Here is a 13,551-nt window from a genome sequence, read left to right as displayed (position 1 = left end):
AAACTGGGGTGTATGACTCTTTTAACGATGATTGACAGCTGCCGTTTTTGTGCATTTTTTTTCAGTAATAGTAAAATACATTTGAAGGGAAAGCCAAGAAGAGATTAGACTCTAGACTCTTGTCACTGACAATGGTAAAAGGCAAAGCCACGCTGTCCATTCTGTATACAGCTCATGAGGCGTTAGTCTGACTTCACTTCTCACTGCGTCAGGAGGCAGCACAACGTCCATAATAATATACAGTCAATGGTTAGGTTGGGCTCAATACACATATCTAAAAATCATCTTATTACAGGGTATATGGTGTCATGAAAGGCGCCTCCAAATAAAATGTATTATTATTATTATTATTATTATATGCTAAAATCCTGAGGTTGATTTCAATACCTTTTTAAGACTTTTTTAAAAACCTTTCAAAAAGCTTAAAGACTTTATCATGACTTTCAGTAGTTTGTTCAGTTGGCAACCCCTCTTTCACAGATGTACTTTGCATTTTACAGAAATTAAGTAAGCTGGGAAGTAATAAAGCTTGAAAGAACAAATGAAACTAAAGGCAGGTTTATGGACACTCCTACAACAAGTAACAGCAGTTATTCAAGGCCAACTTGCAGAAAAAAAACAATAATTTTTTTCATCATTATCAAATTTTAGAACATGGGCCTGAGATTGTGTGAATTGCTTTAATGTGGTATCTAATTTCTCTTTTTGAAACTAGTAGTGACATTAATTTAAAGCTGGTGTAAATACCTCTCACAATCTTTATTGTTGTATTTTATTGTAACTAGAGTCTTTATGTATATATTTGTTTTATTCTTTTTTTATTTTTGTATTTTTTTAACTGACTGCATCAATTTCTGCTGTTAACACAACAATTTTCCAGTTTGGGATCAATAAAGTAACTCTATTCTTTTCTACTCTATTCTATTTTATTCTATTTTAGAACTTTATCGACTGAATGTTTAACGTCCCAATCAGGGAACTGTCCCAAGGAGGAAAATAAATATTCATGGATATTTTTGGAGTCAAAGATTGAATACCTATAAAATCTAATACCTCATAAAACACAATTACGACTTTTTAATACTTTTTAGGGGGCCTTAATTTCACCAAAATTGATTTATCAACTTGTAATACTTTTTAAGACCCTGCAGACACCCTGTATTGGCCCGTCATATTTCAAACACTATCATGTTTTCCTTCAACCAGGCAGAAACAGATTGTCTCTCACCAGCAACAATCTCATACTGGCTTCCTTAAATTCTTACTCTCAACACGAAATTTTACATAAACCCTTTCATGAGATGATAGGATTGAAAAAAAGAAGCAGAAGACACAGTTGATGGTGGAAATAACAAGTTAGATTCATTTTACGCTTGATAAAAGTTTGTCAGCAGTTTGTTTTGTCATGGATTTCATGTCTTACCTGACGCTCAGCAGCAGGTGGTGAAGAGGATCCATCTGTGTCATCTAATGAGATAAAGACAGGAATAAACATTTATAAGGACTTAAACACGCTTAAGACATCATGAGGGAAATTAAGTTTGTTTGAGGAAAAAAAGGCACCAGAGTGCGCATATGGTGACAAAGATCACAATTGCAAAGATTATACAGCGAGTTGTCGCTTATTAAATTATGCAGAAGATTTTTAAAACAACCTCTCCTCCCTCTTAAGAATGGTCAGTGAAAAAGGTTTTAGCCCAACATATAAAAGAGGGATGAAAGCATTGATCTGTGATGACTGTAGGAGAAGTACCTGACACAAAACCAGAACACACACAACAAAGTCAAAGTGCAAGTAAAAATGACGTTAAAGGTCTGTTGTGTAGGTAAAAACTTGTTTGAAAATCCAGGAAAAAAAAAACACCAGTGTTTGTAGAATGCCTTCTTCATAGGGATGCATGATATTGGATTTTTGCCGATATCCGATAAGCTGATATATTGAAACCCCTTTTGACCAATATCGATGCAGATACCGATAATAACAAGTTCGTTTGTTTTTTTCACTGTAAAGAAAGCTAAGTCTATCCTGTACTGGAATTTATATGTTACTTTTATTGTGACGGTCTCATTTGTTTAAGAAACACACATAAAACAAGACAAAAAACATTTGATTTTACCATAAATAAGAAATGTATTATTTTTTCAAACTCAAGACATTCAGTATTGAAACACAGAAAAATAATTTCTTTAGATCACATGAACTTTAAATGTACAATGCATTTTTAAACATAACCAAGTTGCATTTGATTATTTTAGAGCTACTGTAACAACCTGGTGACAGACACAGAGCTCTGCAGTGCAAATAAATGAAGTGCTACATTTTATTTAAGGAGCTTATTTTTCAGATGGAAAATAATAATAATCTTAACTGAATAGCACCTTATCGGCTGTGCATATCAGCAGAAATTTTCATATCTGCCGATACCAATAAACGTGTTTTTAAGCTTTTATCAACCGATACCGATATTGTGCCGATAATATCGTGCAGCCCTACTTCTTCACTTCTGATAAAATGAGCAGACGACAGTGCGGTCAAAATCAACAGGACACAGACCTGGAGTGCTCAAACAGAATGTACAACAAATCAATGGGCAAAAATCATGAACGAGGAAACAAACTCTTTAAGATGCTGTGAGGAGGATCTGTTTTAACTGGACTCCCTCGCCACCTCCTGGCCCGAAGTCTCTGCACACTGTCGTAAATCAATTTTAGTGAGGTGTGTGTTTGTTTTGGAATTAAATGGAGATCAAATCAAAACACAACTTTTTACTTGATACTACTCCTAGATGTGCTGTAAACCAACCCAATCCTAACGACCCACCCTGGAAGCTAAGCAGTAGCAATTTAAAATAACCTGTAATCAGCAATATTTGCACTAATAATCTAATTTTAAAGTGTGGATTACAATCAGGCATATATCTAGAAGGGAAACTTTTTCAAGATCACTTTCAAACTCCTTACAGCCCCTTTAAGACGAAGACATAGTTTTTTATCTGAACCTTTTTTTACACGAGCCCTGATTTCTTTCCACTTTTTGAAAAGTGATCTTCTTCAGCAATAACCTTTTCCTTACCTTTGAGTAACTTCAGGGCTTCTTATCTTATTTTTCATTAAAGCTTTAATGAACAGACGGCACTCTGCAGTGGTCTCAAGAAAGACATTCATATGTCATGTCAAATGTGATCCTCACAGTCTGTGTTTGGAGATAAATAAAGAGGATCAGTTGAAAGTGTTGCCACGGGGCAGCTTCCAGCAGACTGTGTGATTAGTCAGCAAAGAGTCTGAAGAAAACTCAAAATGTGGCACAAACAATCCCGCTTTGAACTTTACAGCATCGATAAAAACTGATTCAGGATGCTTTTAGTCTCCTTTAAGTCCAGTGTGTTTCTGCATGTTCGTATCATGTGCATGTTAACGTGCGTGTGAGAGTAAAAAAGAGCCTTCTCCCAGATCAGATGTCAGTAATGACACCCGAGAGACCTGAAAGCCTTCGGTCAGCAGCTCTCACTGCGGAGAAACTCGAGAGCAGACGAGGGACGCAGACAAAGAGACAGCGAGAGAGAGGAAACATCAGGGTGAGGGAAGGGAGAGATGAAAGGAGAGAGATGAGATCGACCAGCAGTAAAAAAAGACGGTCAGACCACGTAGACACAGATATGGGAGGAAGGGGGGTCAGCATCCTCCTGTGTCAACAGCAAAGAACAAAGTGCTGAGACCAGGACAGAAACATCTCTGTCCTCCTCCCCACGTGAACAATCACTGCTTCAACCTGCCACAAAGGCGGCAACCCACACTGAGGGAGGGAAAGAAATGCACTATTATGACCCCCAGCGCCAGCATCATCACCTCCCTGTGGAGTCAGTGAACACAAACCCTTTCAAACCTGTCAGACAGGTTCAAATAATACCTGCCCCAGATTCCCACAGTTTCAGACCAGTGAACACAATGAGGCGAGGAATCCACATCGAAAACACTCCCAAGAAATCCGACACTCAGGTCAAAACACAAAAAAACAAAAAAACACTGAGGGCTGTGTGAGCGAGGATTGCTTTTTTCTTCAATTTAACTTTTAAAGAAGTCTTTAAAGCACAAAAAATCAATTACTGATAGGATTTATATCCCCAAATACAACTCAACAACTTGACAATCATCACACACTGTGAGGGAAATAAACTTATAATAAGTAGCTCTGATATGGCTGTGGATAAAATCATTTGTGAGGGTGTATTCAATTAAGAGTCAATATGAAGATGCAAAGCTAGTTTCCACACCTTCCAACAATCAAAATTTGTAAGCTCAGTTTATAGCTTCTTGTCCAGAAGGTGAGCAGACTGTCTGTTCAGTATTCCTCTCAGCCCGGTGCTCTAAGACGTGTCCGTGAAGTGTAACATCAGTAAATCCGGGTTTGTCCTCCCAGTGCTCATCTACCAACTCCAACCTCACCAAGCAGAGCTAATATTGATCAAGTTTGAACAGACACAGCAAAAATAGCATTTAGAAATAACCTTTTTTGTTTCTGATAATCTCTTTTTAAATATTTTATCACGATAAGGCATATTTCTAGACATGAGATTTTTTGAAGATTACTTAGAAAGTCCTCGAGGGACTTCAACTTTTAGGAAAAAAAAAAGGAAAAAATTCTCTTTAAATCACTTCAGCTGATTTGTAATTGCATCAGGGTTGTAAGAAGTTTTTTTTTTTATTTACTTTTTTCTTTCTACAGCTTTGATCAGAGAGGATAGGACACTGGATAGAGCATGAAAGAGGCCAGACGTTGGATTCAAACCTGAGCCACCCACTCTAAGGGCAAACCTCATAGGATCCTGATCTCCTTACGATCAAAGCCAGCAAAGGCCTGATTGTCTGATGACATCATGTGTGATTTTCCTGTGGTGTGGGGTGTGTTAACAGCAAGGTTATAATAGTTAACTAAAACGAAACTAAAAAGGAAAACTAAAATTTAAAATACATTGCAGTTAACTCAAACTAATAAAAACTAGAAAAGAAAACAAAAACAATAAGTAAACTAAAACTGTATCTTGTGTTCACAAAACTAACTGAAATTAACTAAAATGATAGACAAAATTCCCTTAGTTATCGTTTCTGACAATATTAATGGCCTTTAGGATTTAAATTAATCCGACACATTTTCCCAACCAATTTTATGACAGTTTTCGGCAGTTGTCAGTGCCGTACAGCACCATCATAGCGGTGTACTGGGACGAGCTTGTTTACTGCACTGACTGGCTGTGCGCTGTGCTGCAATGAAACGTAGTGGAGCAATGAATTAGAGCATCTGTAATAGTTTAATTGTTACAGAGTTTTTATTTATTGAAGCTCATATTATATTTTTTTAAAATAATTTATGTTAATATTATTTTTATGTAATTTATGTCAACATTATTTTATATAATTTATGCTTATATTTTTTATACAAAGTTTATATTATTTTCATGTGTTTAAGGCAGCAGCCAACATTTCAGTATCAGCATTGACTGAGCAGTTAGCACTATGTTGGACTGGAAAACAAACAGTATGACAAAATATTTACTCTGACCTTTTTGAATCCTGGACCTGGTTAATAAGGTATGAAAAACTAAAACTAAACTGAAACTAAACTAAAACTAAGCCTTGTTGCAAAAATCAAAACTAAATAAAACCTAGAATGCCTGCTCTAAAACTAATTTAAACTAAACTGTAATGGAAAATAAAAGGTCAAAACTAACTAAAACTAAACTATAATGAAAAATCCAAAACTATTATAACCTTGATTAACAGTGATTTCTTCTGGTCTGAGCTGCTTGGAAGGCCTCCCATTTAGAGATCGTAGATAATGAGCATGTTAAATAATCGCGACTAAAATCCTGTAGTGTGTGTGGTGCTCTGAGAGGAGCCGAGCAGGTAAAGCGCGTAATGTCACGTGTACCAGAGCAAAGCCAATCAAGATTTGAGCTGACTCAGCTGACTGACCGAAGAGGAAGTAAGAATCTATCTGTAATACTTAATTTGACTTTACTCACCTCCAACTCACACTGTTATCCATACAGCCCATATCCCCACCGTCTCCACAACCTTTTCTATAATCCTTTACCTTTTGTGTGGTTTTTTTTTCTTTTAAATTTTAGAGTCCGAAAACAAACATCTTTGCTTTTTCCCGTACATCCCTCAGGTTTGTTTCCACCAAAGTCACGTTTTACTACATGAGATTTGGAATATTGAGTGTGAAGAAGCTGAAGCTCTGTTGAAGAATCTGTTAGTGAAGGTGTCCTCAGAGTGCAGACCACACACTGTAAGATCAGGAGAGAGAAATCTTGTGTGATCTGTCTTTTGTTATCATCAAGTGTGTGCTCTCTAAATGTGTGAAGTTTTGGAGAATCCTGTGATGTGCACCAGCCTTTAAGCTGAAAAGCTAAACCCGGGCTCTCCTCCCAGTGTAACTCTGCTGTGCTGTCCCTGCTGATCTGTAGAGGAAGGAAAGGTCATAGCTAGGGTTGCAGAGGGGCAGAAACTCTCTGTGGGAAGTTAGGCTTGAGAAATTTGGTAATATTCTGAGTTTTTTTTTCACATCTTACTTGACTTCATGAAGCCCTCAGGTGGTGCCTTAAATGATGTTGTGCTGTGGGCATCTAGCATAGCACCTGAAGGAAGTATGGCCTCAAAAGCCTTTCATTTAGCAAAGTACTGCTATGTGGTCAGGAATAGGACAAATGTTCAGGTGAACTTGCATTAAATGTGGCTGTCTTAGCCAAAATTATGCTACAGTATACATGCCTTAGCTACGTTCAAGTTCCCAATTGTAAATTCCCAATATAATCCCATAAATCAAATCAACATGCCATGAATACCCCACTTTCACCCTGTGTCCTGCTCCATCCACTGTCCTGTCCTTTGGAAGGGGCAGACAAAGTCAGAACACATTACTTTAAATGTATGGCAGTGTTGTTGACTTTGAACACCCGATGGTCTGCCACCAACATATTTCTCACATCCTTGTTCGGTGAACTAAAAGAAAACCTAAGTTTATCAAACTCTTGTGTCCTTGTTATGACAAAAATGTTTTTTTGACAAAAAGCTATCTTCATTTTTTACACAAAGGAAATGAACACTGTCTTTTTGTTCATTATTGTTCCAAATTACCACCTTTACTTTGACCTGAAACCCTGAAGTGTTAAGTTTCTTATTCTAATCAGTAAAAACTCAGTAATGATGGAAAAATTTCTCTACAGCAAAAGGAACACCAGGAAAACCCTGGCTGAACACATGTCAAACCAGTCCAAAGAAAGAGTCTGTTTTTGTTTTCAAATGGACTTGAAGGGAAATAAAGCTCTCTGTCTACTTTTACCAAGGAAAAAAAGAAACAGGAAGTAAAATAAAGCTGCAGATGAAGACATAAGCTTATGACCGTTCAGTGTTTTTAATAAGACCAGACACCAAACAAAACACTTCTACGATGTAATAGTGTCACTTTTATGTTAGCTCCATCACGTGTGACTTCAGACACATGGCAGACCCTGTTTTCTGAGACGGCCAGCTGCCCACAGAGCTCTCTTCATTAAGGAACACAGTTCATTTGGACTGAAGATGAAAGATAAATCTCTATCCAAAGTAGGTCTGCACTAACGCCATCCCAAGATGGACTGTGCCATCTGTTGCCATGGTAATAAGGTCTGGGAGACAACATGTTGAGAGACCACAAAGTGACAGAGAGTGAAATGTGCTGATGAAGACAAAGGCGGGTCATTACTAAAGAGACACGAAGAATGAAAGGAGAAAAAGTCAAAGCTGGAAGAGAAGATTTTCTCCACAGATACTTAAACGTGGAAGTCAAAGTCTGTGTCAGCTTTGCCTGACATTTCAATCTGAAGTGACCTTTGCACTGTGTTCATATGGCGCTGAGAGCATTAGTTATCAAAAGGGAATTGTGCCTTTTTCAGCTTGATACTGTCCCTAGTACCCCTGTAGTAGCTTTACATGATTTGCAGCTCAGTAAAATCCCCATTTTTCTCTCACTGGTGTTTTAGAAAACTCTTATTCCAGCCTCCATCTGAAACAATTCCTTAAGATGCTGTCTCTTTGAGACTCCCCACTCCTCAAACCCCCTTCCTCTGATTGGCCAGCACTCTGGGGGCCTATTGAGGGCAGAGCTCTGAGTAGACCTCGGTGTTTGAGGCCTGCCCCCAAACACGACTGTGCTTTGAACCATCTGGAAGAGCCCTGCAGTCAATGTGCATCACCAGTTTGGCTCTCGACGGGTAGCGGATCAGATAGTTTTTTTTTCTTTTTCTTTTTTTTTTACATAAGTCAATGTGTGAGGTCCCACTGGATCTGCTCTGTTGTAGTCTGGCTGCGCCCCTGCTCCAGCAGGTCACAGCAGATACACATGCATCCTAATTTTCACGGATGCCAGAGCTGTGATGCATAAATTTACAAAAAGCAGACTGAATGCACTGCAAAAACTGAAAGTGTTTTTGTCTTATTTTCAGTAGATGACTTTTTAGACTTAATATGAGCCACATTCACCTGATCACCCCAGAAAAATGTCTTGTTTTCAGTTGTTTAAAGACAAAATTGAGGTTTCAATTGCATGTAACAAGTAAAAATAAATCTGCCAATGGAACAAGGGAAAGTTACTTTACATTAAGTTAATTTTCAAGAACTTTTTTCTTGTTCCATCGGCAGATTTTTTTACTTGTTACAAATAATTCAGATCTCATTTTTGTCTTTAAAATACTTAAAACAAGACATTTTTCTGGACTGATCAGTTGAATGTGGCTCAATTTTAACTTAAAACAAGACAAAAACACTTGATAAGATTTCATTTTTTTGCAGTGCAGGACATGAAATCATGCATGGAAACTGCCTAAAACTTTCAAAGTGACCAGAAACAGATTGTACTTTGTTTTACTACAACTGCAAATGGACATGGGAGCAGCCAGGCCAGGGGTCAACAGGTTCTAGGTTTTACAGCCCAACATGAATAAAAAGAGTAAGGTTGGGAACTGCTAACAACCTCACCATTTAATTTCAATTCTTTAGTTTGTGATTCGATTTTATTCAATATTAATACGATTCGATTTGATAGTGAGTTAAATGCTTCGATTTTCAATTTTCATGCCCATGTGAACATATGTGGTGTGTCACCTCACGTTCTGAAGCGATACAACCCAAACATCAAACTTTAAAACTGATACACTCAAAAAAGGAACATTTGTGTTTGTTCAATCAGCATAAATAAATCATGTAGCTTCTACTAGATTTTTCCATGTTCAGTGGTTAAACATGATTAAAACATGTTGTTTCTGCATGATGTGCAAAATTGTTAAAACAACAAAATCACTTTATGTTAACTCAACCTAATTGGTTTAGGTAGGAATCCCATCTGCAACACCTCTCCAGAGCAGGAGGTGGCAGCAATGTGCAATAGGCCCTATTCATCAGAGAGCAGAGCCAGAGGATAACCTGCACTGTAAAAAGGGAATCTTCGATCAGTTGAAGTGAAGTAATTTTTTTAATCAATCCAACTCAATATTCAAGTTTAGGTTTCCAATGTATTTTTGTGGATTGTATCAACTTGAAATTCTGTATTGCGCAACTAATAATAGAAATAGTTGGACCAACTTAAATTATTTAACATGGGTTTAGTTGTGATCTCTTAAGAAATTTGAGTAAAATCTACTTTGTGTATTTGAGTTACAACAACGAATGTTATCTGTTTGAAATAACTTAAAGATAACATGTACATTAAGATTAAATAAAATATCTAGAGCTAGATAAAGATATTGCGTACAACTGCTAAAATTAATAAAATTGGGTAAATTCAACAAAACATTTTTTTCAGTGTAGAGCTGGCCTTACTCTGCTGCTGCTTTGGCTACCATTTTGTAGTTGTTTGGTCTTGTGCAGCCCCCGTCCATACAATGTAAATAACACGCACAGCACCCCCCCCCCCAACTTACCAGGAGGCGAAGTGATCTAGAGGATTTGCTGAATCGATATTGAATTGGGTGAGGAAATATTGCGATGCATCGATTAATCAATCTTTTTACCCACCCCTAAAAGAGAGGCTCATTAATGGAGTGAGAATTCCTCAGTCTGTGACACCAGCTGTCTGGCTGTCCTGCAAGGTGCTGGAATAAACACACAGCTGAAGAGAGTTGATGGATAAGTCAAGATGCAACAACTAGAGTTATGTGCTGACCTCATCATCAGCAAGTTTTGAGAAGATGTCTTCCTATTTTTAGAACAGAGTGTTTGATCAATTTACAGACAGATTCAGGGATTTCCACATCAAACGAACATGCAGAGGTTTGAAAAATGAGCATGTTTACTTTGCACATCCAGCACTGACTTTTTTATGTCCATGATTAAAATATGGGGCAGCTAAATTTCTTATTGTAAAGTTTGTTTTCCTTTTTTATTGCACATAAATATTCAGATACATTTTGCGCGTCTGTCCTGCTGTGAACTCTCTTTTCTCTGTTTTGCAAACCATTTGGCACCAAAGCACCAAGACAAATGTCTCCTAAGTCTGAGTATAGTAGGAAGTTGGTACTGATTCTGATTCTGGTGCTGATCCAGGGAGGTATTTTTTAACCTAAGACAGACAGGGAGACAGGGGGAGCGCACTGTGATGTACTGACTTGCGTCAAAGCTCCTCTGAGTGATCATAATGCTGGGTTGTTCTGAGGAGCAGAGGAGAAACCTTGCAATCTAATTTTTGGGAGTGTTTCAACAACCTGCAGAAGCAAGTTGAAACACTCCTTCTCTGTCCTCTGTGAGCTGGTTTCATCAGAGGGAGACGATGTCAAACTGGACTTTGTGTTCGTACTTTAAGCTTACTGTGTGAATCATTGTTAACCTTTATTACCACAGGCATAAAGATCATCATCATCTTATCACCAACTCTGTTTGTTCACCATGCAGAGGGGAAAAGCAGGATACTTTTGACCCTAACAGTTTACAAACAGCTGAACACAGCAGAATATATAAATTATCTTTACTTCCAGCAATTTTGTTTTCCTCTCTGTTGTATTTCATAAAACTCAGATTTTCGTGCTTGTATATTTGACCCGAACACCGAGTGTGTGAGTGTGTGCCTGATGACAGCTGGTGGCAGCACAGGTCTAACGTAGCAGGAAAATAAAGTCTGTGCAGCTCAGGAGCTTGTACAGAGCAGAGAGGTTCAGTTGGTGTTGGAGTGATGGAGTGATGGGCTCTGAGTGAGGAGGGAAGGGGCCTGCTATTCACCGACAGATGATGACAGTGACGTCAGTAAATCTGCACACACACTCACTCTCATGCTCTCCAGCAGGGACGGTCTGTCATGTTTCAAACTGAAAAGAGGCTGAAGATGGAGAAACACATGCAGAAATGTTGGAAACATCAGCGTTCTTTGCTGCTCACTGCTGTTATCATTTCCTCTCTACCTGTTTGTAGCAGACAGCAGAGTTTCCTCTGGTAAACAGAGCGCGTGTGCAGCATGTCAGAGGGGAGGAGGTGTGTTTTTTCTCTGTTGCAGTGACTCAGGCTCATACATACAGTGTACGCTTACATTAAACGCTGTGTAGTGCAGCTTTGGAGCCAGCTCGTATCGGGATTCACATTAACTTCCTCCTTCTCAGCAGACTGATGCACAACCTGATGAAGATTTACAGGAAACACAAAATCATCTGAGACTCTGAGGCTGCCTGCTGTAAACACTGATGTTAGATGGTTTGGGAGGATTTTAATTGTGTGGACACAATGAATCAGCCCTCAAACCCACCAACACTGACACTAACATAGCCTCTAAATGCTTTCTTATTTTCCCTGTAATTAGCAAAGATGAAAATAGTTGACATTTGGAGGTTTTACATTTCTTTTGATGTGCTGTCTTGCTGTAGTGTGAACTGTTAAAAGAGGTTAGCTCCTAACTTTTATTAGCTAAGCTGGTTTATTGTGGTTGAAGCTCTTAAACGGCTGCTAAATAGAACTTTAGGTGTATTTGTTCTTGGGATGAAAGAAAAAATCAAAAAATCAATATATCTAGATTTTTTGTTTGACAATATCAAAATCAGGATCTTTTGTCAAAAAAAAAAGAAGTTTTTTTTTATTTTTTGACAAAAGATCCTGATTTTGATATTGTCATTGTCATTGATATTGTTTGAATTAAAATAAATGTTTGTTTTTTTTATTCAAATTCTTTATTTCAGTCTTTGTTTATAAACTGGATTGGAAAAAGTTACCACTTTTCTCCAGCAGAGGGTTCTCCTGATAGTCTGTAGACATCATTATCACTTAACTTTTTCACATGGTCTGGTGTTAAAAAAGCAAACTAAAAATTGCAAAACTTGTAAATATCAAAAACTCGCAATTAAAATTGAATCAGCACCCCAAAAATTGTAATTGAATCACGAAAACAGCATATCATCCCAGCCCAAGTTTGTTCACTTCAAATAACCTGAAATCTTATAAAATGTTTTTTTTTGTTTTATTTTAAGTAAATATTGTCTTATTATACTTGATATGAGCCACATTCAACTGGTCAGTCCAGAAAAATGTCGTCTTAAGTTATTTAAAGGCAAAAATGAGATTTGAAAAACTTCTAACAAGAAAAAAAAATCTGCAGATGGAACAAGAAAAAATTTGCTAAAAATTTGCTTAAAACTAGATTGTTAAAATATAAGTGACTTTTCTCTTGTTCCATTGGCATTTATTTTACTTGTTACACGCAATTCAGACCTCCTTTTAGTCTTTAAATAACTTGAAATAAGACATTTATCTGGAATGGTCAGGTGAATGTGGCTCATATTAAGGCTTGATAAGATTTCTGTTTTTTTCCAGTGTTACCCTGTGAGTCAGTGGTCAAGAATAAACTGTCAAGGCAACATGAAAAGGTGTCTTTAAAGCACACAGAAATTTTTCACCACTAATGTGAATAAGTTTAACCTGATATCACAACAGCTCAAACTTTTCCCTCCAACCACAGGACTCCAGTTGGAGCTGTTAAAGGTCATTTGAGGAGCGGGATCATTCCTCTCTGTGGACAGACTGTGTTTTGGATCACATTGCCATCCAGGTCAGGGTCATAATGATGATTCATGGGGCATTCTTAGGGAATGTGTCCATAAGTTGACTAATGTTTATGCTATGTTGCTCTGTCACCCGGCCTAGCTTTGTCTTAGTGCTGTGCAGTAGATCAGTTCACATTGTAAACCGTCTTATATATCCTACACAGTCCCAGTTTCCCATATCCTGTTACAGCAGTATGCTGTCAAGTCACTTTAAACAGAGATCAGGATTCTGCTGCTGAGCCACTCATTCAACTGTTCAATGAGTGGTGGAGCCCCGTGTCAACTGCATAACCTCATCACTCGGCTGCAATACTTGTTAGGTAATAATTGTCAAGGGCATTCTGAATGTAGCCTGTGATTACATTCAGGCCTGTCGTCTTCTGAGAGTGCAAGCGAAAAGGTGATATAGAGGACTGAAGAGGCATTCACTTGAGACACAGCATATGACAAGAAAAGTAAGCAGCAGAGCACAATAACAGACCATCCACCAGTGCAAGGA

The 13,551-nt window shown here is 37.8% G+C and overlaps 1 protein-coding gene across 1 annotated transcript in view; it reads right to left on the bottom strand.

The window, feature by feature from the left end:
- Positions 1-13,551, bottom strand: part of spire2 (spire-type actin nucleation factor 2) — a 49,228-nt gene that overhangs the window by 32,123 nt on the left and 3,554 nt on the right. Inside the window, exon 2 of the mRNA XM_074676875.1 lies at positions 1,424-1,467. Coding sequence (XP_074532976.1) covers positions 1,424-1,467 — 44 coding nt within the window. The remainder of the gene's footprint in view (positions 1-1,423; positions 1,468-13,551) is intronic.

This window comes from Halichoeres trimaculatus, unplaced genomic scaffold (assembly GCF_033239565.1).
Source record: "Halichoeres trimaculatus isolate MK-OKI-2021-1 unplaced genomic scaffold, fHalTri1.1 fHalTri1_scaffold_10, whole genome shotgun sequence".
NCBI classification, from domain to species: domain Eukaryota; kingdom Metazoa; phylum Chordata; class Actinopteri; order Labriformes; family Labridae; genus Halichoeres; species Halichoeres trimaculatus.
The sequence above is the reverse complement of the archived record's forward strand: the minus strand, read 5'-3'. Positions and strand labels throughout refer to the sequence as shown.